At 35.8% G+C, this 27,752-nt stretch overlaps 2 protein-coding genes across 3 annotated transcripts in view; one reads left to right on the top strand and one right to left on the bottom strand.

Moving 5' to 3' along the window:
- The window catches only part of LOC121368343 (basic salivary proline-rich protein 1-like), a 13,513-nt gene extending 10,067 nt beyond the window's left edge, over positions 1-3,446 (bottom strand). The window contains exons 1-2 of the mRNA XM_041493035.1: positions 3,429-3,446; positions 2,455-2,554 (exon numbers count right to left, since the gene is read on the bottom strand). Coding sequence (XP_041348969.1) covers positions 2,455-2,554 — 100 coding nt within the window. The 5' untranslated portion in view covers positions 3,429-3,446. The remainder of the gene's footprint in view (positions 1-2,454; positions 2,555-3,428) is intronic.
- Positions 3,447-9,226: 5,780 nt separating this feature from the next.
- On the top strand, positions 9,227-25,080 carry LOC121391379 (RWD domain-containing protein 4-like). Of its 2 annotated transcripts, none has more exons than XM_041523037.1 (7): positions 9,227-9,322; positions 14,033-14,143; positions 16,017-16,097; positions 19,832-19,941; positions 21,273-21,318; positions 21,672-21,776; positions 24,600-25,080. In XM_041523037.1, exons 2-7 carry the CDS (start codon positions 14,120-14,122, stop codon positions 24,810-24,812), a joined length of 579 nt encoding a protein of 192 aa, XP_041378971.1. In that variant the 5' UTR covers positions 9,227-9,322; positions 14,033-14,119; the 3' UTR covers positions 24,813-25,080. The 2 variants fall into 2 exon arrangements, with proteins under 2 accessions (XP_041378971.1, XP_041378976.1); XM_041523042.1 differs by having other exon boundaries at positions 9,319-9,380.
- Positions 25,081-27,752: the final 2,672 nt, after the last annotated feature.

Raw genomic sequence — 27,752 nt, 5'->3', positions numbered from 1 at the left:
TCTAGATTCATTTACACTCTGAGCTTCCTAATAAATCAAAAACTATACATAGTTTTTGATTCATTAGAAAGCTCAGAATATTTATATGTGTATGTATGTATGTATGTATGTATATATATATATATATATATATATATATATATATATATATATATAGTTTTTATTTATTTATTATAAAGCTCAGAATGTAAATGTATATACATGTATGTACATATATAAATTATAAACAAAAACGGAATTAATATACAGCTTTGTTTGTTTTGTTTAAATATTGTGAAACCTCAAATTCGGGCAAAATGATACATACATGTATATTCGGGCAAAATGTGCCAACATGAGACTTTTTCTTACTATGTATTTCCATCCTTCTGCCCTCAAAATTAGTTGTAATCCATGTATAAATGCGTAGTGATTCATTTGCTCCCCCTACAAAAATGGGAGACCGTACGCCTATGAAAAGGTTTCAGGTTAACATATTTTCCCCGAATATCTGTATAATGTTTGCCCGAATTTGAGCAGTTTCGTACGCTTATAATTGTGATAATCAATCTTGCATGTTTATACATGATCTCATTTGTGAATACATAGATCTCAATACATTTATAACTTTAGCACTTATCTTATTTTTAATAAGCGTGTATATTAATTAACAGTGAGTGTTGTATGCAATCAAATGCTTTTTAAAAAATCTACACGAATACAATAAATTCGTATGTTTTGGGTTTGTTTTGTTTTTGGGTTTTTTGGGGGGTTGGGTTTGTGGGTTGGGGTTTTTTTGGTGTGTGTTTTTTTGTTTGTTGTTGTTGTTTGTTTTTGTTTTTTTTGGGGGGGGAGGGGGGTGCTTAAATATATTTGGGCAGTAGCAAACAATGTAAAGTACAGCTCAATAGTGGTAAAACCAGCATATTGTGCTTTCATCTTGTCCTCACACTCTGCAGGCGCATTTGCAAAAAATTAAGCAGGGGGATCTAGACTATAGCAAGCGAAATTTATGTGGAGAAGGGGTGGTGGGGTCGAGTGATGCTCACCTGGAAAATATTTTGGATAAAGAAGAAAATTTTCTTGAGCAAAGAGGTGTTTCTACCCCAAAACCCCCAAATATATATATACTTTTAAAATGGTGCGCGATACAAAACCTGATGTTAAAAAAGTTAATTATATACATGTACCAATTTTTACTTCTACTAAAAATGATTGTCGATTGGCCCACCATTTCCTTTTCTCACACCTCATATAGTATTTTGTTCCAGGATGAAATAAACTGTTAAAGTAGTTATTTTCCCCGCTAATCAGTCCCAGATCTCCTTTTAAAGCTCATCTACGGGTAAATTATGCGCACGACCGCAGGTTTACAGTTAGTGGCGTAGTGAGATGTGTGTGTGTGTGGGGGGGGGGGGGGGGGGGGGGGGGCAAAGGGTCCATGCCCCTCAGTATTTTTTTTTTTTAAACTGTATTAAATTTTATAAAATAATACATACATACATACATATCCATATAGTGTAGGTTGCCCCTCCCCCATATGGATTGCTCCCCCCATCCAAAATGTTGGCTGCAGTCGGGGACATAAACATAAATATTCGAAATGTTGGGGGCAATACACCAGATAATAAGTTGATTTTGTGCAAAAGTTCAATGTTCTGCATTGTATACCTTTTCCCGCTGTTCAACTTCAAAAAGTGGGATGTTGTTTGGGGAGTGGGAGTGGGGGTCTTTTCTTTCTTATTTATTATTATTTTTATTTTTTTTAATTTAATAAAAAAAATTATTAAAAAATTGTAAATATATAAGCGAAAACCGAGCTTTGTTCACTTATAAACCTGAAATAGCGTACACAAGTGTAATGCTTATAGAAACGTTGTGGCGTTTGCAATTAAAGCCCATGTTTAGAATTTAAAAGAGTTTATGTTACTGATGGCTCAGATTGATGAACACATCACTTTATTTTTCACGAAGGAATTTCAAGTAAGACGGGAGATAATTACAACAGTATATGTGAAATGTTTTGAAAATGTGTTAAATTAGATTTCTTGCTTTTTGACGAATACTTAGTGATTGTCATGGTCAGTCAAGTCATTTTAGGACTAAGATTTAGCCTTCAGGTTATATTTAAAGTGTGTTTGTTTTGTTTAACAACACCACTAGAGCACATTACCAGGCTATATAATTTAGCATTTGGGTTAAAAAAAAAAAAAAAAAAAAAAAAAAAAAACAACCCAAAAAGAATAAAGAAAAACAAGACATTACATAACGGTAATTTACATAGGCGTCTGGTGCATGAACCGGTCCTTGCCCCCCCCCCCCCCCCCCCCCCCCCCCCCCCCCCCCCCAGTGAATATTATGTTTCATCCACAACTGATAGGAGAATTATGAATATAAATGGCCTCTCCAGTTGCTGGCATCTCCCGGTGCGTATTATGAAGTGATGGGTCACATTTCCATCACGCCATTCCTTACCTTTTGCCTTTGCTAGTTGTCTCTTCTGACGGACCAGGTCCAAGACACCAGCCTCGGCTAGCGCTAGAGCACACAGAACGACAACAACGAACACCTTCATCTGAAACAAACAGATTAGTCGTACAGAAAATAGTATTCGAAATTACTTTCTACTAAACCATATTCACTTACACTTATTAAACCAAAGCGACAAAAACAATTATCACATTCAGCATCGTATATGATGTGTATGCGATAAAGTTCAAGGGATATCTTAAAACAGCCGACTTAATAGAAGAAAAAATAAATTCACTACAAATACAAATGATCAAAATGTTGTTGAAATTCCACTGTGGTCACCAAAGATTTGTATATTTTTAATGTAACAAACTGGAGTAATATATCTATATAACATGGGTGTTTTTCTATTCAATTTTGTAAAGAAAGCCTACTTTTTGCAAAAAGCGATTCTTTATGGAAATTAACAAGCGAAGATATTTATGATTTTACCCAAGGAATCTTACTTTTTGTTTAACATTTTAATAGATATTATTGTATAACTGTCGAAATTTTCATGTGTGTTAAAATCCATATTTTATTTAAAATCCATAAAGTGTGTGTTTTTGCTTCATGCGTTTTGCTAGTATGTCACCAAAGTATACTGCCTTTGTGTAGATTTTTTTTATTTTACGACAAAGATGATTTTGAGATATCAATAATTAAACGAATAACTCAATAAAATAAACAAATAAATGCGTACAATGCGTGTGTACTGAATCACAAAAGAAACGCCACTATTAAGTTAGTTTTCTTTAATTTATTTTAAATTATTCAGATTGAATCGTATTAGTGTTTGTGTCTATTAAAATTATCAATGTCTTTTTGAACATCACAGGTCCATTTTGTCAGACTATTTATCGAATTAATTTCATCATATTCCCGTAAAAATATATATCATAATGAATTTTAAAGGGAATGCTGCAAATGCGTCTTACCTTAACAGTTGAAGGATACAAATCCACACAACATTTCGAAGTAAATAAATTTTATATGATCTTCCAGAAAACCCCTGGGGGCTGTGATCTGTCTCTGGTGTGACGCATTGACCTTGTAGATACCTCAGCTCCGATAAAATGGAGACACGTGTAATTAACGCCTGCGATCACATGGGTACTTTGATTAATTATTTGACTGCTAACTTCCTATATGGTAACATAGGCAGCGTGAACATGACAAAAACACGCAATATCTGTGATGTAACTTTAAATATGGCTATACCATTATTAAATCTGTGGGGTAATTTGGACGTCAAGCATTATGACTGACCGATTTAATGTATTTCTGTCTACAGATGTTAAAGGACCACTGTGGTGGACACGACTTCCGCCTGGTCAAAATGTCTGTCCTGGACAAAGAGAGGGTGAGGAAGGGGTATGAAGAGACAAGTATCATATTTTGAATTAAAATTGGTGTTATATATATACATGTATATATATATATATATATATATATATATATATATATATATAATGTCTGAAAACTTTAAATCGGTATTGAAAACGTAGTACAAGTATTTATATTAAAACAAATGTATGACGATTTAAAGCAACGTTATATAGTTAAAATGTTTATCTTGAAACTTAATGGCATCTGAAGCTAGCTGTGTGACTATCAATCAGGGCTTTCCTCTTCCCTACAGAAAAAAAATAATAATAAAGAAAAAACCCCGCCCAAAACAAAATAAGAAACAAAAACAAAAATAACAACAACAACAACAACCCACAAAAACAAAAACAAACACAACACACACAACCACAACAAAGCTTCGCATATACGTTTTAAATAATTAACGTTTTAGGAGCTGTTCACAAATATCACCATTTTCTCTAGTCTGTTGTGGAAGATGGAGGGGGGGGGGGGGGGGTTAATGTCAGCCTACACATGTAAAAAAACAACAACCCACCAAATGTCCAATGCAAAATAGACATTTTGGTGTACAAATAAATTGCGTTAGTATGCATGTGTGTGGCTGTGTGTGTGTGTGTGTGTGTGTGTGGCTGTGCTGTGTGTGTGTGTGTGTGTGTGTGTGTGTGTGTGTGTGTGTGTGTGTGTGTGTGGAGTTACTTTTTGGCCACTTGTCAAAATGTTGATCATTGTAATAATAAATAGGGCCTACCGGGGATGTCAGGTTGTTTGACATTGAACCAGTTCAATATTTGCCACGCTGACATTAATTGCTACTCGTTTTTATAATTATATTTTTATGCATATTTTATTTTAATAATCCCTAAGGCCATTAATATTGATGAAGTACCTACAGGGAGAGAAGGAATACACTGCCCTGTCACTTTTTCATGCATTCGAAAAAAGAAGTAAAAACAAATTTTATTGGCTTTAAATTTTGGACCCTAATGTGGTGGTTGTTTCGTTTTGCCATTGCATGGTGGTAAGACGCCTTTTAATTAAAAAGTGGCAAAAGTTAAAATAATCCAAATACTAGTACACTTTAAAACCAACTAATCTGTTTTTCAATTCAAAATGAATGAATAAAAAATTTAAGAAAACAATGAAAGTGAGTCCATGTTGAACATTCTTCCAGCAATGGACTATTTTCATCTTTTTAATAGTTTCTGACTCGCCAGTCAAGCCAACAAGCCCCTTCTGAACAGCAAACGGTGATAGTTTGATAGTTTTGCTCAAGGCTTCGTCAACTGGTGGCCAGGATTCAGAAGTTAAAACTAAATTTTTGTTTTAATGTTCTTGGATTCCTCATCAGTTAGAGTTTAATAAAGCACATTGATTTATTAATAATAGACTATTGGATGTCAAACAGTTGGTAAATTTAACATATAGTCTTAGAGAGGAAACCCACCACCCATTAGTAGCAGTGGATTTTTTATATTCACCATCCCACAGACAGGATAGCAGAAAGCACGACCTTTGATATACCAGTTGTGGTGTAGTGGTTGGAACGAGAAATAGTCCAGTGGATCCACCGACGGGGATCGATCCCAGAGTGACCACGCATCACGTAAGAGCTTTACCACTGGGCTACGTCCTCCGCAACAGATGAAGAGGAATCCACAACCTCGGTGTGGACCCTTTTTAAGTCCCATTTGAAATTTGGGATTTGTTTTTACCCATGTTATGAGTCATAAAAGTTCATCAACCATGCCCCCACCCACCACGGAGTCCGACAAGGGGACACGAAGCTTTGGATAACCACCAGACAATCAGGTCAGGGATACATAGTTATTGGTTAATATATTCAGGCAATGATTTTTAAAATCCCATAAAAAGTCATCGCCCCAAGAGCAACAAATACAATATTTGTTCATGGCTATATATACTCTTCAAAAAAAAGTAGCGGAACTCTACTAAAAATTTACAATTGCCAAAATTGTAAGGTATATTAGCTGTGGGGAATGGTTATATGATAACAGTGAATTAATTAGGCAAACATTACAACCGGTAGTTCAGTATTACAGTAGGATTTATGACCACCAAAGATCTTGAAGGACGATTGGGGTCAGAAGTGAAATTTGAAAGTTGACGTTTTTTTATCAGTAAATCGCAAATTCAAATAATAAAAATGACTAAAAACAAAACAATAACAACTGTATGATCAACAGAATGAAAAAGATTGACAGAAATAATCTTCCACAGTGATATATCGACCTTCCTGGAAATTGTCAAAATCGAGAATGACATCTCGCGCACGTGTACGGGGCAACTGTGTGATGCACGTGCAAACTAGGAAATGTGCTTAGGTGTGTTAATAAACAGACCTGAACGTTCTTTACTAGGATGTCTGTGGTAAAAACGTATGTTCGGTCTAATAGTTGATATTAACATTAATATTTCAGGTTCCCCTACTTTTTTTTTGAAGAGTATATATATATATATATAAACCAAACAAAAGGTTGTTTGCTCTGGAGCTTGGCGTAACAAGCAGATTGATTAGGTCGGACCTCCCTGACCACCTGTTTAGCTGACCTCCAGGCCAAAGTGGTGTGTTGCCAGGAGTCATACCCGTAGGTATGCCCCAAACATCAACCACCAGGATTCCAACATCCAGTTTTACGGGGCGCGTCTCACGGCTAACAATGTGCCCCAAAAGGGGGATTGTGCTGTATTAATTATTCTCATAGATAATGTTACACCCGCTACCGACACTTCATGAACTGTTATTTTCGATTAGCAACAAGGGATATTTTATATCATAATATGCACCATCCCACACAAAAACAGGATAGTATATACCACGGCCTTTTTTATACCGATTGTGAAGCGCCTAGACCAATCGCATATCAGACGAGCACATGACCACTGGGCTATGTCCCCCCACACCCCCACCCCACACCCTGAGACGCCATGTCGGTGCCATTGGAAGGTATAGTCTTCAAGGTCTCCACGCTTTATACCCGCCACTGAAGTTTAGTATCACAACAACACTTCAGATTCAGTAACATTCGCGCCTTTTGGATGATTGATTACATTTAAATATGGAGTCAACAACGAAAATTAAAAAACAAGGAAACAAATATATAACAAGAAAGTAAACATCAACGAGGAACTAAATACAGCCAACTTTATATTTATTTAATTGTAAATTATGTCTGCATAGAAAGTTTACCCTGGAAAGCTATAGTGCAACTTACATTATAGTTTATTACCTCATAGGGGGTGGTGCATACTTTCAACGTGTCACCTATGTGACCTTGTGTTTAATGTAAATAGTTAAAGTTTGTTTTGTTTTACGACACCACTAGAGCACATTGATTTATTAATCAACGGCTATTGGATACCAAACGTTTGGTAATTTTGACCCACTACATTTTTAAATTAGTAGTAAGGGATCTTTTATATGCATTTCCCCACTGACATACCACGGCCTTTGATATACCAGTCGTAGAGCAAATAAAATAAACATCAACGAGAAATTACAGCCAAACATATATCATTACTCTGACTTTAATTTATATTTATTTTAGTTCTATCTGTATTGAAAGTTTGCTCTGGGAAGCTGTACTAGTTTATTAGGAAGTTTTTTTTTTTTGTTTAACGACACCACTAGAGCACATTGATTTATTAATAATCGGTTATTGGATGTCAAACATTTGGTAATATGGACATATATTCTTAGAGAGGAAACCCGCTACATGTTTCCATTAGTAGCAAGGGATCTTTTATATGCACCATCCCACAGACAGGATAGCAAATACCACGGCCTTTTATATACCAGTCGTGGTACACTGGCTGGAGCAAGAAATAGCCCAGTGGGTCAACTGACGGGGACCGATCCCAAACCGACCGCGCATCAAGCGAGCGCTTTACCACTGAACTACGTCTCGTCCGTCTTATGGAAGAAGTCACCGGAGGTGCTATTTGGCATAGGATCCATTGGGTTATTTCTCGTTACAGTCGGCGCTCACAAGCTTGTAGTTGTATTATATACTGGTTAGCTACCCAGAGAGAGGGGCATGAAGGTCACGACCCCTGCAATGTTACATCTCCCCCCCCCCCCCCCCCCCCCCCCCACTACAGCCTTTAATATTTTGTGTCGCCCCATAACACGATTTGATCTCTGTTATCTGCATCTCTTGTCAAGCCAGCTGACTTAATACTGGTAGGTACTGGGTTCGCATATCACTGTACCGGCTGCGACCAAGAATGAATTTCATAAGCTCAACTTCTCTGTCACTGACCACTAACCGTCAATGATTAACCCCTGCACTGGACAGAAACCTTAAATATATACCCAGGGTAACGTGCTTCTAGAATCTTAATTGAAAAATCCAGTTAAACACGAATATCTTGCTAATGTGAATTAATTGATACTAAAATAAAAATTAATTCTTGTGGTTTTTGTTTGTGTTTCATTTTTGTTTGGTTGTTGTTGTACTTGTTATTTTTGTTTCAGGGTGTGTGTGTACATGTGTGTAAAAAAAAAAAAAACCCTGCTCTTTTAGTGAATTCTCTATGTGAATACTAGTATACAAAAATAAGGTCTGAAAGACTTACCATGAAAGTAAACAAAACAAAAAGTTGAGAGTAACGATACGATATGTAGATAGTTTCAACATAGTTTTTATTTATTACGAAAGGGACATTTTTATATGGTCATGAGCAAAATAAATAGAGAATAAAATAAAATAACTCGGTAGCAATTTATGCCCCTCGTGTAATAGTCTATAACGCTTGTAATAAATGAAACTCATAGAGTCTCATTTCACTCGAAATTTAAACTTGATAATACCTGGTTATTTTAACTTTTTTCTTTTTATTTAAACATATAATTCTGATCAACTAGTACAAAATAGGGTCTCACTACACAGATCACTTCCGGATGAGAGTTGATTGATCACGGTCCACTACAGTTCCTAATTGTGGCACATGTTATGGTTCACATATTCACTTCTAGGAAATGGTGAAGAATTAAAACAATATGTATGTTTAATGGTAAGCCTTGTGGCTGTATTTTGCCCATGTTATTTTGTAATATTGTGCATCGACCTATTGGGACATGGGTATATAGCGCAAGTGACAGCCGGAGTGAATCGGTTAATGAACCACCTGTTCGGACCGGTACCACAGCCAGATGCGGTCATATAGCAAAAAAAAGAGATGGAAATGTTCACAATTTTGGAGTGAATATAAATGCTTATATAATGTATGTTCGCAATGGTGTATGTTGTTAGTGCCAACGAGAACCCGTTCTATGGGCAATCTTCGCTTGAAATTGGGCAGTTTAACATGGGTTTCAATGGCAGATGACATCTGTGTAGTGAGACCTAGACTAGCTCATTCCTTCCTTATGCGGTCTGTTGAAGAGGAATTTACATCAACGACAAACAGTAATGTCTGCGCCCTTGGAACTTGAATCGTGGTAAATCACCAGTCAATGTTGTAGATTCAATTTCCTCTATGTTCACGTTTTAATATTGGTGTGGATTGAATTTCAGCTTTCTTGTCTAACGTATATAGATAGATAGAGAGAGAGAGAGAGAGAGAGAGAGAGAGGGAGAGAGAGAGAGAATTAATGACTGGGTGACCGAGTAACAACTTGAAAGTGAGCAGGGATTGAAATAATGTGAATGATTATTTTATCCCTAGGAAAGATGAGAGAGAGAGAAAGAGAGAGAGAGAATGTTAACAAATAACATTATAACACACAGAATCATCTATAAATAAAACAACATATTTTATCCAAATAAGCCCCTATGTGGTACGGTTATAGAATATGTCCGCCACCTAAATACAACCATTTACTATAGGCCTACACTAAATAACGAATATGTAATTTTCGATAATTTTAACTACTCTGACGATTACTAAAATAAAGCCAATAACTCGAGTTAATTTCCATTTTATTTTATTTTATTTTAGGAACTTTGCGTTATTTTGTGTTTTATTTCAGGAACGGTTAGGGTTTAGTTTGTTTTAGGAACATAGGGTCGAGTGATTTTTTGTTTTACTTTATTTTAATTTAGGAACTTTGTCGGTCGATTGTTACAGAGGAGTGTTGATAGCCTACACGGCTACAGAGTGATTATGGTTAGCAAGGGGGGGGGGGCTGCCCCCCTCCCCCAATAAGTCTTAATGTCCATATTTTTTTATATTATTATTTTTTTACTAAATAAATTATTTTATTTTATTTCTTTTTCCTCCGCAAAAAACCATGCCCCACTTTTTTTAAGAATCCCCACCAAAAAATCCCTCTTTTTACAGGTAGTACTAAACCAAATAACTTCCGGCTGGGTCAAAGTTCGAGGTGCACCGAACTTTTGATAGAGAAGTGAACACCACAAGTCCTGTGATTGGTTATAAATGTGAGTGTGTTGGTTGTAAAAAATAATAGTTTCATCTGGGTAAAAAAAAAGTGCAATTTTATTTCATCTAGTACCAATGTGTCAAGTAGCCTTGTGCTTGAAACATGTATGGGGTACCTGTAAAAAAAAGTACTCGAATTTTGTGCGAAACTAGGGTAGTCATAGACGCTACCCGTTATCTCAGAAACGAGCAGCTTGACCCCCATTTGTTTCTGATTCACTTTAAGTGTAAGGGGTGGTAGTATTTATATCCGTGGCGTTTATGTCGGTTGATACGTTGCAGGTAGGAGTTTTAGCCACATATGTTACTATTGTCGTCTATGGGATTTGATTTGGTAGTATACACCCTATAGCACATATTCAGTGCATAATAAAAAATATTATGATTTTGTCATTTTATTTAATTAAACTATACTGGTTGATTAATTAGCCATCACTCGATCATGCAAGTTCACAATGACCTTGACCTTGACAATAATCTCTGTACATGGCTCTGAATGGAGTTTGAATCAAAGTTAGCACTGAAGAAAAGTTGGTTTTGGCCTATAATTCATACTGTAAAGATTTCAATAATTTCTTTTTACATGGTATTTGACTTGCCATATACAACTGCTCTTAAATATGGTATTATATATAGGCAACCTGAACTAAGATTTTAATAGCAATTTATTTTTATATTAAAAATAGCATGTGCCAATAGTGGGTTAATGTCTTTAGTTTCCATTAACATTGTTAATTATTTATGTATGAAATTCTGAAAACTCAAATTTGTAAAGAAGTTGATTTTTATTGTCATTTTGACATATTTATAGGGTGCTGAGTTATATTTTAGACAAATTTGTAGTTTTATGCAAAATTTTAAGTAAATTTGAAGAAAAACTTTACCAAAAACATAATTAAATTTGTTGTCACTATTGTGCCTTCTGTTCTTATTTGTACATAACAATAATGTTGTTAAATATATCCTTAGATCTCCAGATCATTTTTTTCTTCTTAATAATCACTTAGTTAGCTCTCATGAACAGCATTTTGAGTTTATACTAGATTCAGAACCAATTTTTTCAGATTTGATTATCTGCCTTGGATTAAGTTGATAATTTATTTTATTGTTAAAGCTGTATTACCTAATGTTACTAGCTAAATAAAATGCTGGATTACAGATTGTAGGAATACATCTAATGTACATATTGTATTCATCCGGATTAGAAAATAATGCAAGAAAATAGATGTTCGGGTAATTTTGTCATTTAAAAATAGTTTTTTTTTCAGTAATTAATCAAAAATAAATGTGTTAAAGCTGCATGATTATTCCAGATATCACAACTATTAAAACCTCCAACTACAGTAGGCTATAAATAAAATATAGTCAGGAATATTGGTGGCTGCCAATAGTTTTGATAGTTCATTATGAAAATCAGCATGGTCGATGGATTTGAATTTCCCACACCTGGTAACTTGAAGACACCCACACCCAGCATACAGGATTTCCTCCCAACACTAATGTTCAGGACATTAAGTCATTACTTCATACAGGTACAGTCATGTTTGTGTTTCCTTCCTCAGGCAGTGTATTTTTTTAATACTGATATTTCTTTGATATGCCTGTTAAGGTCTTCATAATCTAGGGGTCAATCAAGTGCATGTGTTTTAATGGAATTCTTTAAAGGGTAGAGGTACTCTGACTATCTTTGTTGTCTCTACATATATACCTGAGTACACACACCCAACTGAAAGTAAATATCTTCAGGAGTTTTATTTTAAAACATTTTGTTGTTTAATATGACATATTGCATTTGTACAAAACTATATGCAATATATATGCTTTTTTAGGTGTACATTATATTAGGTTGCACTGTAGAAACAACAGTTTCAGTGAGGATGTCAGTTTATGTCAGAATACACCAGATCCTGGTTGTCATAAAGACACATAGCTGGACACTTTTTGAAAAATGTATGTTATCAGTATAGGTAGTACTAAACCAAATAACTTCCGGCTGGGTCAAAGTTCGAGGTGCACCGAACTTTTGATAGAGAAGTGAACACCACAAGTCCTGTGATTGGTTATAAATGTGAGTGTGTTGGTTGTAAAAAATAATAGTTTCATCTGGGTAAAAAAAAAAGTGCAATTTTATTTCATCTAGTACCAATGTGTCAAGTAGCCTTGTGCTTGAAACATGTATGGGGTACCTGTAAAAAAAAGTACTCGAATTTTGTGCGAAACTAGGGTAGTCATAGACGCTACCCGTTATCTCAGAAACGAGCAGCTTGACCCCCATTTGTTTCTGATTCACTTTAAGTGTAAGGGGTGGTAGTATTTATATCCGTGGCGTTTATGTCGGTTGATACGTTGCAGGTAGGAGTTTTAGCCACATATGTTACTATTGTCGTCTATGGGATTTGATTTGGTAGTATACACCCTACAGAAGGATTAGTGGCGGACAGATTCTATAACCCCTTATGTTAGGATAAAAAAAAATGTTGGTAAGTTCTAGTAAGTGTGGATATGTTATGGGGGTAAAGAGTGTATTTGATTAAATCATTTTGTATTATAATACCATGATATAGGCAAACATGTTCGCGAATAAAATATATGTGAGAATCATAAACATGCTGGTAGGACTGCAAATTACATTTACATGCTTACTTATTTCTGATTATATAGCAGAGAATAATGCCTGTAGATATAAAACCTTTTGAGCAGTTCTTGTTTCCGATAAGAGTGTTCACATCTCTGACATATTTACATTCAAACCCTGATTACCCACCATTTTTGGCTTTCTCGGCCCAATAATAATAAATAAACCCTTGCTTTGGATACAGTCATGTCTGTCATGTGATTGTTGTAGGTCTGTGAAATCAGCCATACATATGTATTGTAGATTATATTCTTTGCAAACCTGTGGAAACCACCAATAAAGATTATTTGGTTTGGTATTAGGGTCTCCATGAGTACTTGGACACGGGCCGAGTCTAGCAAAGACTCAATTCCGTTCACAGGACTCGAGTACCCATACAAGGAAGAGCACTCTCAATGTCTCATTTAATAAATAAAAAAAGTTAACGTCATTTTGCTATATATATATGTTTGCCTCCGGTTACATTATAGGGCTATGAGACATTGAGGGAAAACAAAAATTGAATGTGTGGAATGCATCCATGTTCAGCACTGGAATTAAGATGTATAATGCTCAGGTCTGGGTCAAGTTTGACCCTTGAGTACTTGAGTCCAGTATTTTGGACTTGTAGAGGCCCTATTTGGTATGTATTGTGCATTTTTCAGTCTTCCCATTAATAGGCCCATTGTACCATTTCTTGTTCCAGCCACATTGGTATATACATCAAAGATCGAGGTATGTGCTATCCTATGTGTGGGATGGTGCATATAAAATATATCTTGCTACTAATAGAAAAATATAGCGAGTTTCCTCTCAAACCACACGTGTCAAAATTACCCAATGTTTGACATCCAACAGCCGATGATTAATAAATCAGTGTGCTCTAGTGGTGTTGTTAAACAAAACAAAATTTTAAACTTTTTTTAGTCTTCTGCATCGTGTGGATGTGTTCGATTGATAACGTGTCTCATGAAAAGAAGTTTGGTCATTACTATTTTATTATTGTAGCATACAGTCGCGGAAAATAATTCCTCCCAAAAATCTAAAATGAAAGGTCAATAGCAAATTAGTTTTAGCAGCTAAATTGTATTCATAAACGGTATTATGTTGACTCACTTATTTTGTATTTCATTTTTCTACTTGTTGTTTTAGCTGGTGAAGTGAAAATTTCCAGACAATCCACACACACCTGTACAAAAAACCCCAGAAACCTGAGCATGTCCTTGCATTGACGGGACAATGGCTTGCAAAGAACAGCAGGACGTATGTTACTTTAATAACACAAACACACTACCGGTAGTCTGTTATTGGCCAAACAAGTTCTTTTACTGGCCTTGGTGGTGTGGTGGTTACGCCATTAGACTAGGGATGTGTAGATACTGGGTTTGCAGGGTTCGAAACTCACCAAAAAATATGGTGGCCCATAAATAATAATGCATGTTGGCAAATTATGGTAAGCGAACCATGAGCAAGATTTTAATGTGGAATACAAATATTAATAGTGGCTCATATGTATAGCTCTAAAGAAGATAATATTATTTGGGCGACTAACATCATAATTTTTTTAATATTTGAGTCACCCATACAAAACATTGCTTGTATTTGGCGACCTGGCCACAGGCCATTTTGAGCCCTGGGTTTGTGTTCCTCTTGAGGCAATGGAAATTTTTTCATACCAGTTCTGGCTTCAACCCAGAGTGAGTGCGCAGCTAGGCTCAATTGGCAGGTGTACAGCCACATACACTGAGTTTCACCTACTTCATTGGTGCAGTTATGGGTGTGCCACCTGAGTGTCAGACCCCAATAAGAGATGATTACTGGGCAGGAACTGCTGGTTCTGTTTACTCTAGGCTCAGGTGATACCGAGATAGCTCAACTGGCAGCAAGCATGGAGCACAGCCCTGTCAGGTTGTCCCATACTTCTTCACCATTCATCTTACCACCATCATCTGTATGTGTTTGGGGCGGGATGTAGCTCAGTGGTACAGTGCTCGCCTGAAGTGAGATCGATCTAGGATCGATTCCCGTCGGTGGGCCCATTGGGCTATTTCTCGTTCTAGCCAGTGCTGTACAACTGGTGTAACAAAGGTCGTGGTAAGTACTATCATGTCTGTGGGATGGTGCATCTATCATGTCTGTGGGATGGTGCATATAAAAGATCCCTTGCTGCTAATCGAAAAGAGTAGCCCATGAAGTGGCGACAGCAGGTTTCCTCTCTCAATATCTGTGTGGTCCTTAACCATATGTCCAATGCCATATAACTACAAATAAAATGTGTTGAGTGTGTCGTTAAATAAAACATTTCCTTCCTTCCTGTATAAGTTTATGATGTCTTAAGAAAAATGTCTAAGTTTCTGTGTTAAATGTTTGTGGCATCCTTTTTAGAAGGAAAAAAAAAGAGGCTTTTTCTAAATATTACCAGTATGGTACAAAGGTACATTTACAGGCCATACATAAAACTGATTTATTCTCTCATGTTTATTTGATAAAAAATTGAAAGATGATTTTTAATTAAAATTTAATATAGAATATATCAGGAATATAGTAGATCAAAACATATCATTATTAAACAACAAAATTTAGAACTAATCTTTTGGTGTATATATTATGAAATACAGGTATATATTAGCATAGCTTAAAGGGACATACCCTAGTTTCAACACGTGAAAATTAACACTAAGTTTAGTTAATCTACAAACCTGTAACACATTTGTATACAGTTACAACTGAATGAAACATGAGTCTGTGACTTTGAAATGGTGAAATACCCTCTAAAATAGACTAAACCTCGACTCCATAACTGTTACCTCTCAGACACACGTGCGTTTTTAAAAATATGAGAAATACATTTTGTGGTATTAAAAACACCAGGATGATCAAAAACACTTCGAATGTACTGAAATTGATAATCTAAACAATAAAATCTAAGTAAAATATAATTTACGTTATGAAAAACGGTTATAATAGTAAAAAAATATGCGTTAGTGTTTAAAAACTAGGGCATGTCCCTTTAAACCCTTATACGTTACTTAAACTAGATCTAAAGATTCTTTGTAATTAGTTGGAAGAATATTAATTTAGGGCTGGAAGTAATGTCATTAAATAGATCTTAACCAATATTTGTTTCTATCTTCAGGAGGAACTTGAGGTTCTGCATTCAATATATGACGGCGATGAATTCTTCAAGGAGATAGGTCCTACCAGTTTTCAGTATAAGGTATTGAATGGTGCTTAAAGGGACATTCCTGAGTTTGCTGCAGTTTTTTTGATGTTATCGACAAACAGATGTTTTAATGATTGTAATTATATATCAAATATATTTTTCTGCATAAAATATTAGTGGCTGTATATTAAACGTGTTTCTCATCGTTCTAATATTTGTACTAGGTTAAAGTGTATTTGGTAAAAAAAAATTTCGTACGTATGAAATTATTTGAAGACAAAATTCAGTTTGGCCTTCTTACAAACATTAACATGACCAGAAACACATTGAATATACAGACACTGATATTCTAAACAAGAAAATAGATTTAATATGTAAGTTTAATCATAGAAATATTTTATTAGTCGGAAACATCTTACAATGCAGCAAACTCAGGAATGTTCCTTTAAAGCTGCACCTCATCATATAATTACATCATTTAATAATGAGAAATACTAGAGGTGCTGCATTCAATATATGATGGCGATGAATTCTTCAAGGAGATGGTCCTACCTGTTTTCAGCATAAGGTATTGAATGTTGCTTAAAGCTGCACCTCACCATATAATGAAATCATTTAATAATGAAAAATACACACATTAGTAATAGTACAATTTTAATAAAGTTGCGTGTTATCACTATCAACAGTCGTCTTTGCTTGCCTTCGTAGCCTACAGATGTTTTTAATATGTTTTAACATGTCTGGCTGTTAAATGGAGAATAATACAAGGATATCAAAAATGATTTAAAAAAAATATATAATGTTAATAGTTTATTCTAAATGGCAGGCATGGTTAAACAATACTCTCTTTAACTTGAAATCTCACAACTAAAGGGAGATAAGTCATCTTTCTTTCTTTCTTTTAACTTTATTAACGTGCCTATATCCACAAGAGGTTTAGGCATCATTCTACTTTGACTGTGATATTGAAAGAAGCCGTTGTCAAGTAATGCATTTTAAAAAGAATCATTAAAGAAGAAAAATATATTTTGTTGTAATCAGTGTCTATTAGATGTCTTAACGTGACTTTTGCAATAAACCTTGCAAGAAGACTGCCCTTCCGTGTAAATCATCTTCTGTTTATGTAATTTCACCAGAAACAGGACAGTGTATATCACAGTCACATACAAACTGATAATGGAGTGCTGCTTGAAATGGAAAAAAAAAAAAAAAAAAACCCATTTTTTTTTTACAAATAGGTTCTGCTTATGGAACACTTAATATATATTAAAAACAGTTTGTAGTTTTGGTTCCATTCATTCATTCATTTTTTTGGGTAGGACGTAGCCCAGTGGTACAGCCCTCACTCGATGCGCGGTCAGTGTGGGATTGACCCGCGTCGGTGGGCCCACTGGGCTATTTCTCGTTCCAGCCAGTGCATCACAACTGGTATATCAAAGGCCGTGGTATGTACTACTCTGTCTGTGAAATGGTGCATATAAAAGATCCCTTGCTGTTAATCGAAAAGAGTAGCCCATGAAGTGGCGACAGCGGGTTTCCTCTCTCAATATTTGTGTGGTCCTTAAAGGAAACATGTCACGAGACCATATTATAGCTCATTTTAAAAGCAAAATGATATAAAAATAATATACAAATAAGTTTATAACAATAAAATACACGTAGTTGACTTAAAATGAAGAAATTACGCTAATCAGTATTAAAGTACGATTTATGCATATTTATTCGTGAACGTTCGAAAAAAAAGGGAAGTGACGTCAGAGCTGCTGTACTCTTCCATTGTTGTTAACTGTTTATATATGGAGTAAGGGGCTTACGATCTTTTCAGTCCAACAGTGCCGTACTGCGCAGCCTTTGGGTGTAAAAATAAACAGTTTAAAACGATCGGGATTGTCTTTTTACAGTTTTCCAAAGGATTGTATCCGAAGAAAGACGCGTGTATTTTATCACAAAACAAAAGATTGGACACCAACACCGCATAGTACTTTGGTGTCAGCCCATTTACAGCCCGGAGCCCGAACGTTACCCAGAGACAAAAACGGTACTCGGTTGCGAATACTGAGGTGTACATTGTACATATTTGGCACAAAGATACACCACAGCATGATGTATTTATATATGTTAAAACAAAGAAAGATTTTTCATGTTAGGGCTGTAGGCCTACATAACAAAATCTGTATTCACCGTCCAAAGGAGGAAACGTCAATAAGTAATTAAATATGGCATATACAAACATGGGATTTGGCATGAGGATACAACTCAGTATGATGTATTTAAATATGTTTAAAAAATAAAAATAAAATAATTAAATAATGTTTTTAATCTTCGGGCGGAGTACGTAACAAAAACGTTCCTCATCGCCCGAAGCCCCAAAGTAACACGAAGTTCAATACAAAATAAACCACTACTGTCGGTGTCGAAATAACTATTATGTTTCATCCACGGGCTGACTTGAGAATCGGAGTGTTGTTTTAGTTAATTGGTCCTTTCTTTCCGTGGCCTGTACATGTGATTCCTGATTGGCAGGTGTATATTGCAGGGTATCGACCAGGTAAGTGATTACCACTGTCTAGACATACGTACAAAATACTTGCCACTTTTTTAAGATCACAGGGTATTGTGGCATAACCTGTCGCGACTATAGTACAGTGTTAATGGACATTATCAGCCGCCCTGCTTCACTGTAAATAATGCTGTAAAACCCTTGATTAAGTAGACTTTCCCATCTTAAATGACAAAACTGACCAATTACGTAGTACCAAAGAAAAGAAAATTATCACATGGGTATCGTGAGTGGTCATTTTTACTCTAACGCACCCTAACAATAGGCCTAATAATATGCTGCTTTTTTTTTAAGAGAGAAAAATACTATTAACCCCATTTCATTCTATTGATGCAAATTGAAATATATTTAGTTAAAAAGTTGATTATACTCTCAAGTCATTTATGTTGTTTTACAAGTCAGGTTAATGAAAGTGAAGCGCCTTGTCGTAAATTAGAGCGTTTGTTTACACTGTGCATACAGATTTCATTATGTACAGCCCGAACATGAAAAATACGATATTTTCTATATATATATATATAAAAAAAGAAAAAAATGTTTGTCCTACATTTATATTTTTGTACATATTTAAATACATCATATCGAGGTGTATCTTTATGCTAAATATGAACAGTATACACCTCGGCATTAGCATCCGGATTTTGGTTTTGTCTCCGGGTTACTTTCGGGCTCCGGGCTGTAAATTGGTCGACAGGTCTGGTCTGGCACCATCGGTTTCTCCACCCTCCGATTCGCTATCCGTTTTTTCTTCAGTATCACTGTTGTAAGTAAATGTGTGTCTTTCTTCATTTACTAACAGCTCAAATTGATACAGCAAAACATTTTGCGAACGAACACTTATTGTTTTGGTAAGCTGTGCAAGTCTTTTAAGTGTAAGGCTTCAGATCAAGCGATGCATCTCTGATGTCACGGACCTCGTGATTGCCCTGCTCATTAAAGATCGGCAATTTCCGCTAAGAGCTCGTATCTGGGGGTTTTTTTTACGGAGATATTTTAAGTAATTATTATTATTTATTTTTTTTTTTTTTTAGGTGATTCAATTTATAATTAATTGTACATGGTTGGTGCCAAATATAGGTCACGTGACATGTTTCCTTTAACCATATGTCTGACGCCATATAACCTTAAATACAATGTGTTGCATGCGTCGTTAAATAAAACCTTTTTTTTTCATTCGTTCATTCATTCATTCATTCATTCATTCATTCAATCATACGTTTTTTTCCAGTATGGTGAAGATGGTAACTATAAGTCTTTTATGCTGGAGATATCCTGGCCTGAAACGTACCCTGATGAGCCTCCTGTCTTGAACTTAGATTTATTCTACAATAAGCATATGTAAGTTCCAGTGTTTATTAGCCTTGTTTCATAATTTGTGATAATGACATTTGCAGAACAATGAAACCTCTCAAAACCAGACCTTCTATAAACTGGAATTCCCTCAAAACCAGACCTTCTATAAACTGGAATTCCCACAAAACCAGACCTTCTATAAACCGGAATTCCCTCAAAACCAGACCTCCTATAAACCGGAATTCCCTCAAAACCAGACCTTCTATAAACCGGAATTCCCTAAATACCAGACGTTTATCATTGTCCATTTTAAAATATCTGTGCAGAAGAGAACCTCTCTAAACCATATACCTCATAAAACCGGACTTTTTACTTGGTCCCGAGGGTGTCCGGTTTAGAGGAGTTTTACTGTGTTTTGAAATGGTGTATTGAACTTGGTAAGTTGTATAAAAGTTTATTTTGTTTAACGACACCACTAGAGCACATTGATTTATTAATCATCAGCTATTGGATGTCAAACATATGGTCATTTTGACACAGTCATAGAGAGGAAACCCGCTACATTATTCCATTAGTAGCAAGGGATCTTTTATATGCAGCATCCCACAGACAGGATAACACATACCTGAGCCTTTGATAAGTTGTCTAGTGACCCACAATATGGTTAACAACCGATTCCCTGCTTACATGTTATTGTTGTTCAGTGTAACTGTTGTAGTGAAGTAGGTAAACTGAAGTCAGAAGTTTCTTAACATCACAGTCATTATATTTCATTACCGTATTTGACCGGAAATTAGCCCATGTCTTTGAATAAGCCCCCCTCCGTTTTGATAGCATTTAAGAAATTAAATTGAGTTTGTTAATTGCTGTTGTTTTAAGTCTTCTCAGCATTAAATTTTGGATGTAAATAAACAGAACTGGTAAGTAATTGTATAGGTGTGTTTCTGATAATTAGATACTAGTAAAAAAAAAAACAATTTTTAAACAATTATTATTTATTAATAACAAATGCTAATACTAGGTGCTACTGAACGAGTTTTCTTCCTTTCATTTAATTATTATTATTTATTTATTTTTTATTTTTTATTTATTTTTTTCTCAACAAAACTGGCCCCTTGTCTGTGAATAAGCCCACCCCATGCTAAGCTCACAATGAGTTGTCTTGGCCCCCTGGGCTTATTTCCGGTCAAATACGGTATTACAACATCATTTAGTTTGAACAATATGACTTTATTTGTTTAATTTAACTGTGCTAACATCTATAATTATATTCTGACACTTCAAACCTTTAAACAATTTGTACTTGCATACTGGTTTAAGTTTTTTTAAGTTGTTGGGAAAATACTTTTCAAATGTAGTTTACTGTTGTCTTTTAGACTCTCTGATGTCAAAGAATTCATCAAACAACAAGTCTTGGAACAGGTTAGTTGCTTGCTACTAAGTTATTATGTCCTGATAATAGTAGTGCAATTTTTTACATTTTATTTTTAAAATTTAACTGTTTAGACAAATGGTAATGAAGCTGAGTTGCTGCATGGCAAGCAAAAGCCAAAATGGCCAGACTAATCCACATAGCTGAAATATAATGGCACCTGTATTTTCCAAAAATTCTGTGTCATAAAAAAATATAATAGTAAGAAGTTGAAATATTTGTTTATAGTTGTTGTTTGTCGGTACTAATTCATTATGTAATTTTTTTGTTTATAGTTAGTGTTTTTCGATACTAATTCATTATGTACATTTATTATTATTATTTTTAAAACATTTTTCTTCAGGTTGAAGAGTCTCTAGGAATGCCGATGACATTCTCGCTGTTTGAATGGGTGAAGGACAACCTAGAAAACTTGACTGCCAATCAACCAGATGCTCCACTTGCACAGGTGGGTTGTTTCCTCATTTCATTCATTCATCTCAACTTATTTTCATGCTTATTTCCAATTACGGTTCAAGTACGCTGTCCTGGGCACACACCTCGGCTATCTGAGCTGTCTGTCCAGGACAGTGGGTTAATTGTTAGTGGTTTATGAGAGAGAAGAGGTTGTAGTGGTCATTGAGTCGTTAAACCTCACTCTGGGTGAGAGCCGGTACTGGGGTGCGAACCCAGTACCTACCAGGCTTATGTCCGATGGCTTAACCTCGACACCACCGAAGCAGGTGGGTTGTTTCCTTCTGTCTCTTTTTGTTGTTCCAGGAGCAGGAAGTGGCCCAGTGATAAAGCACTTGCTTGATACTTGGTCGGTCTGGGATTGATCCTCGTAGGTGGGCCCATTGGGCTATTTCTTGTTCCAGCCAGTGCAACATGACTGGTATATCAAAGGCTGTGGTACTGCATATGTTATATTTTCTCTGGGATGGTGCATATAAAAGATCCCTGGCTACTAACGGAAAAATGTAATGGGTTTCCTCACTAAGACTATATGGCAACATTACCAAATGTTTGACATCCAGTAGCCGATGGTTAATAAATCAGTGTGCTCTAGTGGTGTCATTAAACAAAACAAACTGTAACTTTGTTCTTCCATTTTAGTATCATATTTTTGTCTTAGGGATTTTGTAGAAGTGTGTGTGTGTTAAGTTTGTTTTAATTATATTTATTAAAAAACAGAAAAGGGAAGAAAATAATTAATAAAGTGTTGAAAAAGAAATCGATCTCCTATTTCTGTTATTACCGACAGTGGACTATTCCACATACTAGACAGTGCTCCACAACTGGTATAACAATGGTCGTGGTATGTACTATCCTCTTTGTGGGATGATGTGTATTAATATTTTGTCCAAAATTATAAAAAATAAAAACATACTGACCTGTAAACAGCATTGTCTGCATGGTCGCTAGCAGTTTTCCTCTCTCGTTATATGTGTGGTCCTTAACTACATAACCATTATTATAATGTTCTGAATGAATCATTAAATGAAACAATTCTTTCTTTCTAATTTACAGAATGTTTAGCAAAATCATTTCAGTCATCATTTTATGTCATTATTTCATGTTGAAGTGATAAATGGCACAAAAGGCAACATCTTGTTTTTGTCAAAAATAAGGAACAGCCACTTTTAGTAGATTTAACTGTATTTCATCTATCCATCTTAGCGAATGATTAAATGTATATATTCCCTTGGGGACAGGATTTAGCTCAGTCGGTTGAGTGCTCGCTTGAGGTGCTTGCATCGCAGGATCAAACCACCTTGGTGGATCCATTCAGCTGATTGGGTTTTTTTTCATTCCAACCAGTGCACTGGACAAAGGCCGTAGTATGTGCTTTCCTGTCTGTGGGAAAGTGCATATAAAAGATCCCATGCTGCATTAGGAAAAATGTAGCGGGTTTCCTCTAATGACTACAAGTCAGAATTACCAAATGTTTGACATCCAATAGCTGATGATTAATTCATCAATGTGATCTAGTGGTGTCGTTAAGCAAAACAAACTTAAATATTCCCTTTGATGCATAGATTACAATGACATCTCAAATGTTGTTTTATTGTGAAACTGTGGATTAATGTATTCATCTATAGTACACCTGTAATTCAGCTGCTTACATTATTACTATTATTACAGATCCAATGTTTCACCATGATAAAATAGCACATGCTATTATTGTCGTGTCAATTGTATAAAAATTAATCTTCTAAGCTAGTAATCTTCTAAGCTAGATACTGTAAGTACCATGCACCCTGTTTTTAGCAACACCAAGCGCTGTGAAAGGTCGACGACAGTCACTCGTCACACCCTTGTTTTGGCTTCGTATATAATAAATATAACATATCTCAACATAATTTCACTTGAAATCCATATTTCTTAAATAGTAAAAAAGATTTATTACAAAATTTTCTCCAAACACATTCAGGTACATTAGTAATGTTCAACACATTTTATTTACAGTTATATGGCGTCAGGCATATGGTTAACGACCACACAGATACTGAGAGAGGAAACCCGCTATCGCCACTTCATGGGCTACTCTTTTCAATTAGCAGCAAGGAATCTTTTATATGCACCATCCCACAGACATGATAGTACATACCACAGCCTTTGTTACACCAGTTGTGGAGCACTGGCTGGAACGAGAAATGGCCCAATGGGTCCACCGACGGGGATCAATCCTAGGCCGACCGCACATCAAGCGAACACTTTACCACTGGGTTTATGTCCCCCCCCCCCCTCAAAACAATTAGAATTAAATAATACCCATAACATATTCATTAATATCTATGGTTATCCATCAAACTCCTGACAGGTGTGTCATTTACCTCACCAGTATTCTTGTTTCATAATTTGTAGGTGTTGGCAAAAAAACACAAAAAGAAACAGAATGGGTTCTGTATTCATAACTGAGTAGATGACCATGTGTTTTATTACTGTTGGGAGCGAGACGTAGCCCAGTGGTAAAATGCTCGCTTGATGCGCGGTCGGTTTGGGATTGATCTCTGTCAGTGGGCCCATTGGGCTATTTCTCGTTCCAGCCAGTGAACCACACCTGGTACATCAAAGGCCGTGATATGTGCTATCCTGTCTGGGATGATGCATATAAAAGAACCCTTGCTGTTAATTGAAAAGTGTAGCCCATTAAGTGGCGACAGCGGGTTTCCTCCCTCAATATCTGTATGATCCTTAACCATATGTCCGACGCCACATAACCATAAATAAAATGTGTTGAGTGTGTCGTTAAATAAACCATTTCCTATTACTGTTGTTAATTTTCCAGAATAACACCCGTTCTGATCTGCAACAATCAAACGAATGTATCAGTGTCGACTCTTCAAAGAAGAAGGAGAAAAAAGAGCAGATGACTAAAGCTCAGAAGCGTCGTGTGATGGACAAATATGGGGCCACCTCGGAGAAAACCAGGGGCTGGAATTGGGTGGACATTGTGAAACACCTTAGTCAGACTGGCGGTAAAAACTCTGACGATTCTTGACACACAAACTAAACATATAATATTGTTATTTTTACATTTTAAAGAAGTTAAAAGACTAGGTGTATAAAGGTCGATAATTAATCTATAGTTAATTTTTGCTGTATACGAAAAACATAGTATCTATGTGCCAAAAGTGGAATGGTGAGGAGAATGCCATTGGCTAATCCATAAACCTCTGGTTTTTAACCTCTCAGAAATTGCCCTCTCCACCCCCCTCTAATTTGGGTTGGAGTTGGTACTGGCATAAAAAATAAAAAATCCCACACTTTTGGAATGTTTTGTTTTCTAAGCTTTGATTAGCAACAGTTGTTCATAAATGATTGAAAATTGATAGCAGCTGCTCTTTATGAATTGTGTGGGGATCACTGAAACATGCATTGCTAATCCAGGGCTTCTAGATTATGGTAGCCCCACTCCCATTACTGGTGATATTCAATGTTGGGCTAGTAAATAACTAATATTACCATGCCCAACGGCTAGTGAAAACAAAAGTTGTCAAATGCTGCATTTCAGTCTTATTTTTTAAATATGAATATCCTGTAACCCACTTCCACACACACACACACACACACACACACACACACACACCAATCTTAGTGTGTTTAAGCTCCATTTCCCTCTTCAGGTGACATATCTAATTATTACTATTAATTAGTAAAATTTCATTTACTTAAAGTAAAGTAGAGCTAGTAGATTTTAATCGTGGCTAGTAAATTTCTTAAATTACTGATCCCATGGCTAGTGAATTTTATAAATATTCTAGAAACCCTGGCTAGTCGCAACAGAATACTGAACAAAATGTTCTTTGCACACTGCCTCGGAACATAACTTCATTACCTACCATGCCGGTATACTACAGCCCATTTGTTTGTTATATCAGGTTTCATAAAGTGGCTGGAATGGGAAATAGCCCTGTGGGTCAGCTGATAAGCATCAATTCTTTGACCTATATGTTCTACTCCAAAGTAAAATGTTAAGTTTTACAATTTACAGAAATAAAATGAAATTTTTAAAGCTCGTATTTAATCTAATGTTTACTGTATTGAAATTAAATATCTACAGTGACAAAAATTAAATATTTATTGAAATAAAAAGAAATATTTTTGCTTTAATTAAAATAAAATGTATACTATAAAAATTAAATGTTTACTATTTTAAATTGTATTATATACTGTAATACTGTAATAAAAGAAAATGTTTACTGTAATAATAAAGATTGTATATTCATATTTTATTTATTCTGTGTTCTTGGAAAATATTCACTGGTCCGAGTTTAACCGGCCTCGGTGGCGTCGTGGTTAGGCCATCGGTCTACAGGCTGGTAGGTACTGGGTTCGGATCGCAGTTGAGACATGGGATTGTTAATCCAGATACCGACTCCAAACCCTGAGTGGTAGGTGTAAACCACTTGCACCGACCAGTGATCCATAACTGGTTCAACAAAAACCATGGTTTGTGCTATCCTGCCTGTGGAAAGCACAAATAAAAGATCCCTTGCTGTCTCGTAAAAGAGTAGCCTATGTGGCGACAGCAAGTTTCCTCTAAAAAACAGTGTCAAAATGACCATATGTTTGACGTCCAATACCCGATGATAAGATAAAAAATCAATGTGCTCTTGTGGCGTCGTTAAATAAAACAACCTTTACTATTTTTTTTGGTCCGGGTTTCTGAATCAGTAATAGATATGGATATGTTAAACTCCTACTTATATTCAGCACATCATGGCGGGATCTAGTTCAGTTGATAGAGCGCTCGCCTGAGGTGCTTGGGTCGAAGGAACAAATCACCACAGTGGACCCACTCACTGATTGTGCTGTCCTGTCTGCATATAAAAGATCCTTTGCTGCTAAAAACAAAATGTATATAGGTTTTCTCAAAGAATGTATCAGAATTACCAAATATTTTACATTTCAATAGCCTATGATTAATTAATCAAAATGCTGTAGTGGTGTTGTTAAATAAAGCAAACCAGAGCTAGCTCTAGGTGATAAGAAAATGTTGCCAAATTATCTCAAAAATGCAAAACCTGTAGCTATTTTCCAACAAAATAACAATCATTACACAAATTGATTTCACCAAATTAAAATAAAATTTGACAATTATTCCTACAATTCGCAGTTAGCGAATTTGGCGAGTAGCAGAGCTATCCCTGCAAACTTTAAGTTTCTTTATATTCATTATGACTGTTCTGTGTGCTTAGTCCTAATTCCTAGAATCTTTTGAGTTCGGGGCCATCTGTACAATGGTAGACACAAAATCTTAGTTTTTTCACATCCTCTTTCCCAAATACACATTTTTGTATGTTTGATCATTATGCCCCTCCTGGGGCGAGACATAGCCCAGTAGTAAAGCGCTCGCTTGATGTGCGGTCGGTCTGAGATCGATCCCTGTCATATGCCCATTGGGCTATTTCTCGTTCCAGCCAGTGCACCACGACTGGTATATCAAAGGCCATGGTATGTACTACCCTGTCTGTGGGATGGTGCATATAAAAGATCTCTTGCTGCTAATCGAAAAGAGTAGCCCATGAAGTGGTGACAGCGGGTTTCCTATCTCAATAACTGTGTGGTCCTTAACCATATGGTCTGACGCCATATAACCGTATATAAAATGTGTTGAGTGCGTCGTTAAATAAAACATGTCTTTCTTCCTTCTATGCTCTTCCCACTCGGCCCCATGTAAGGCCGTACATTAATCTTTTGTGTTAAAAAGCACATCAGATACAAATAGGAGCTTGGACTGAATACATTTTACAACAATAATTCTGGACAATTCAAGGAGAAACATAAATGGTGTAAATTTGTAACACATTATTAAATATAAACAATTGAGTTTGTGTTTGACACTTCGTGAATCAATACTTGGTACACATGTATTTTCCAACTGAACACACTAGAAATGTTTGTTTAACGACACCTCAACTCACAACTATTGTAAGGC

This window comes from Gigantopelta aegis, chromosome 3 (genome assembly GCF_016097555.1).
Source record: "Gigantopelta aegis isolate Gae_Host chromosome 3, Gae_host_genome, whole genome shotgun sequence".
NCBI classification, from domain to species: domain Eukaryota; kingdom Metazoa; phylum Mollusca; class Gastropoda; order Neomphalida; family Peltospiridae; genus Gigantopelta; species Gigantopelta aegis.
This window is presented reverse-complemented; position numbering and strand designations above follow the sequence as displayed.

Excerpts from the sequence above, each read along its gene's own strand:
- LOC121391379 (XM_041523037.1), top strand. The coding sequence starts at position 14,120 with ATGGCTTGCAAAGAACAGCAGGAC. Across the intron at positions 16,098-19,831 it reads CTACCAGTTTTCAGTATAAG|TATGGTGAAGATGGTAACTA; the intron begins GTATTGAATGGT and ends GTTTTTTTCCAG. Across the intron at positions 19,942-21,272 it reads TTATTCTACAATAAGCATAT|ACTCTCTGATGTCAAAGAAT; the intron begins GTAAGTTCCAGT and ends GTTGTCTTTTAG.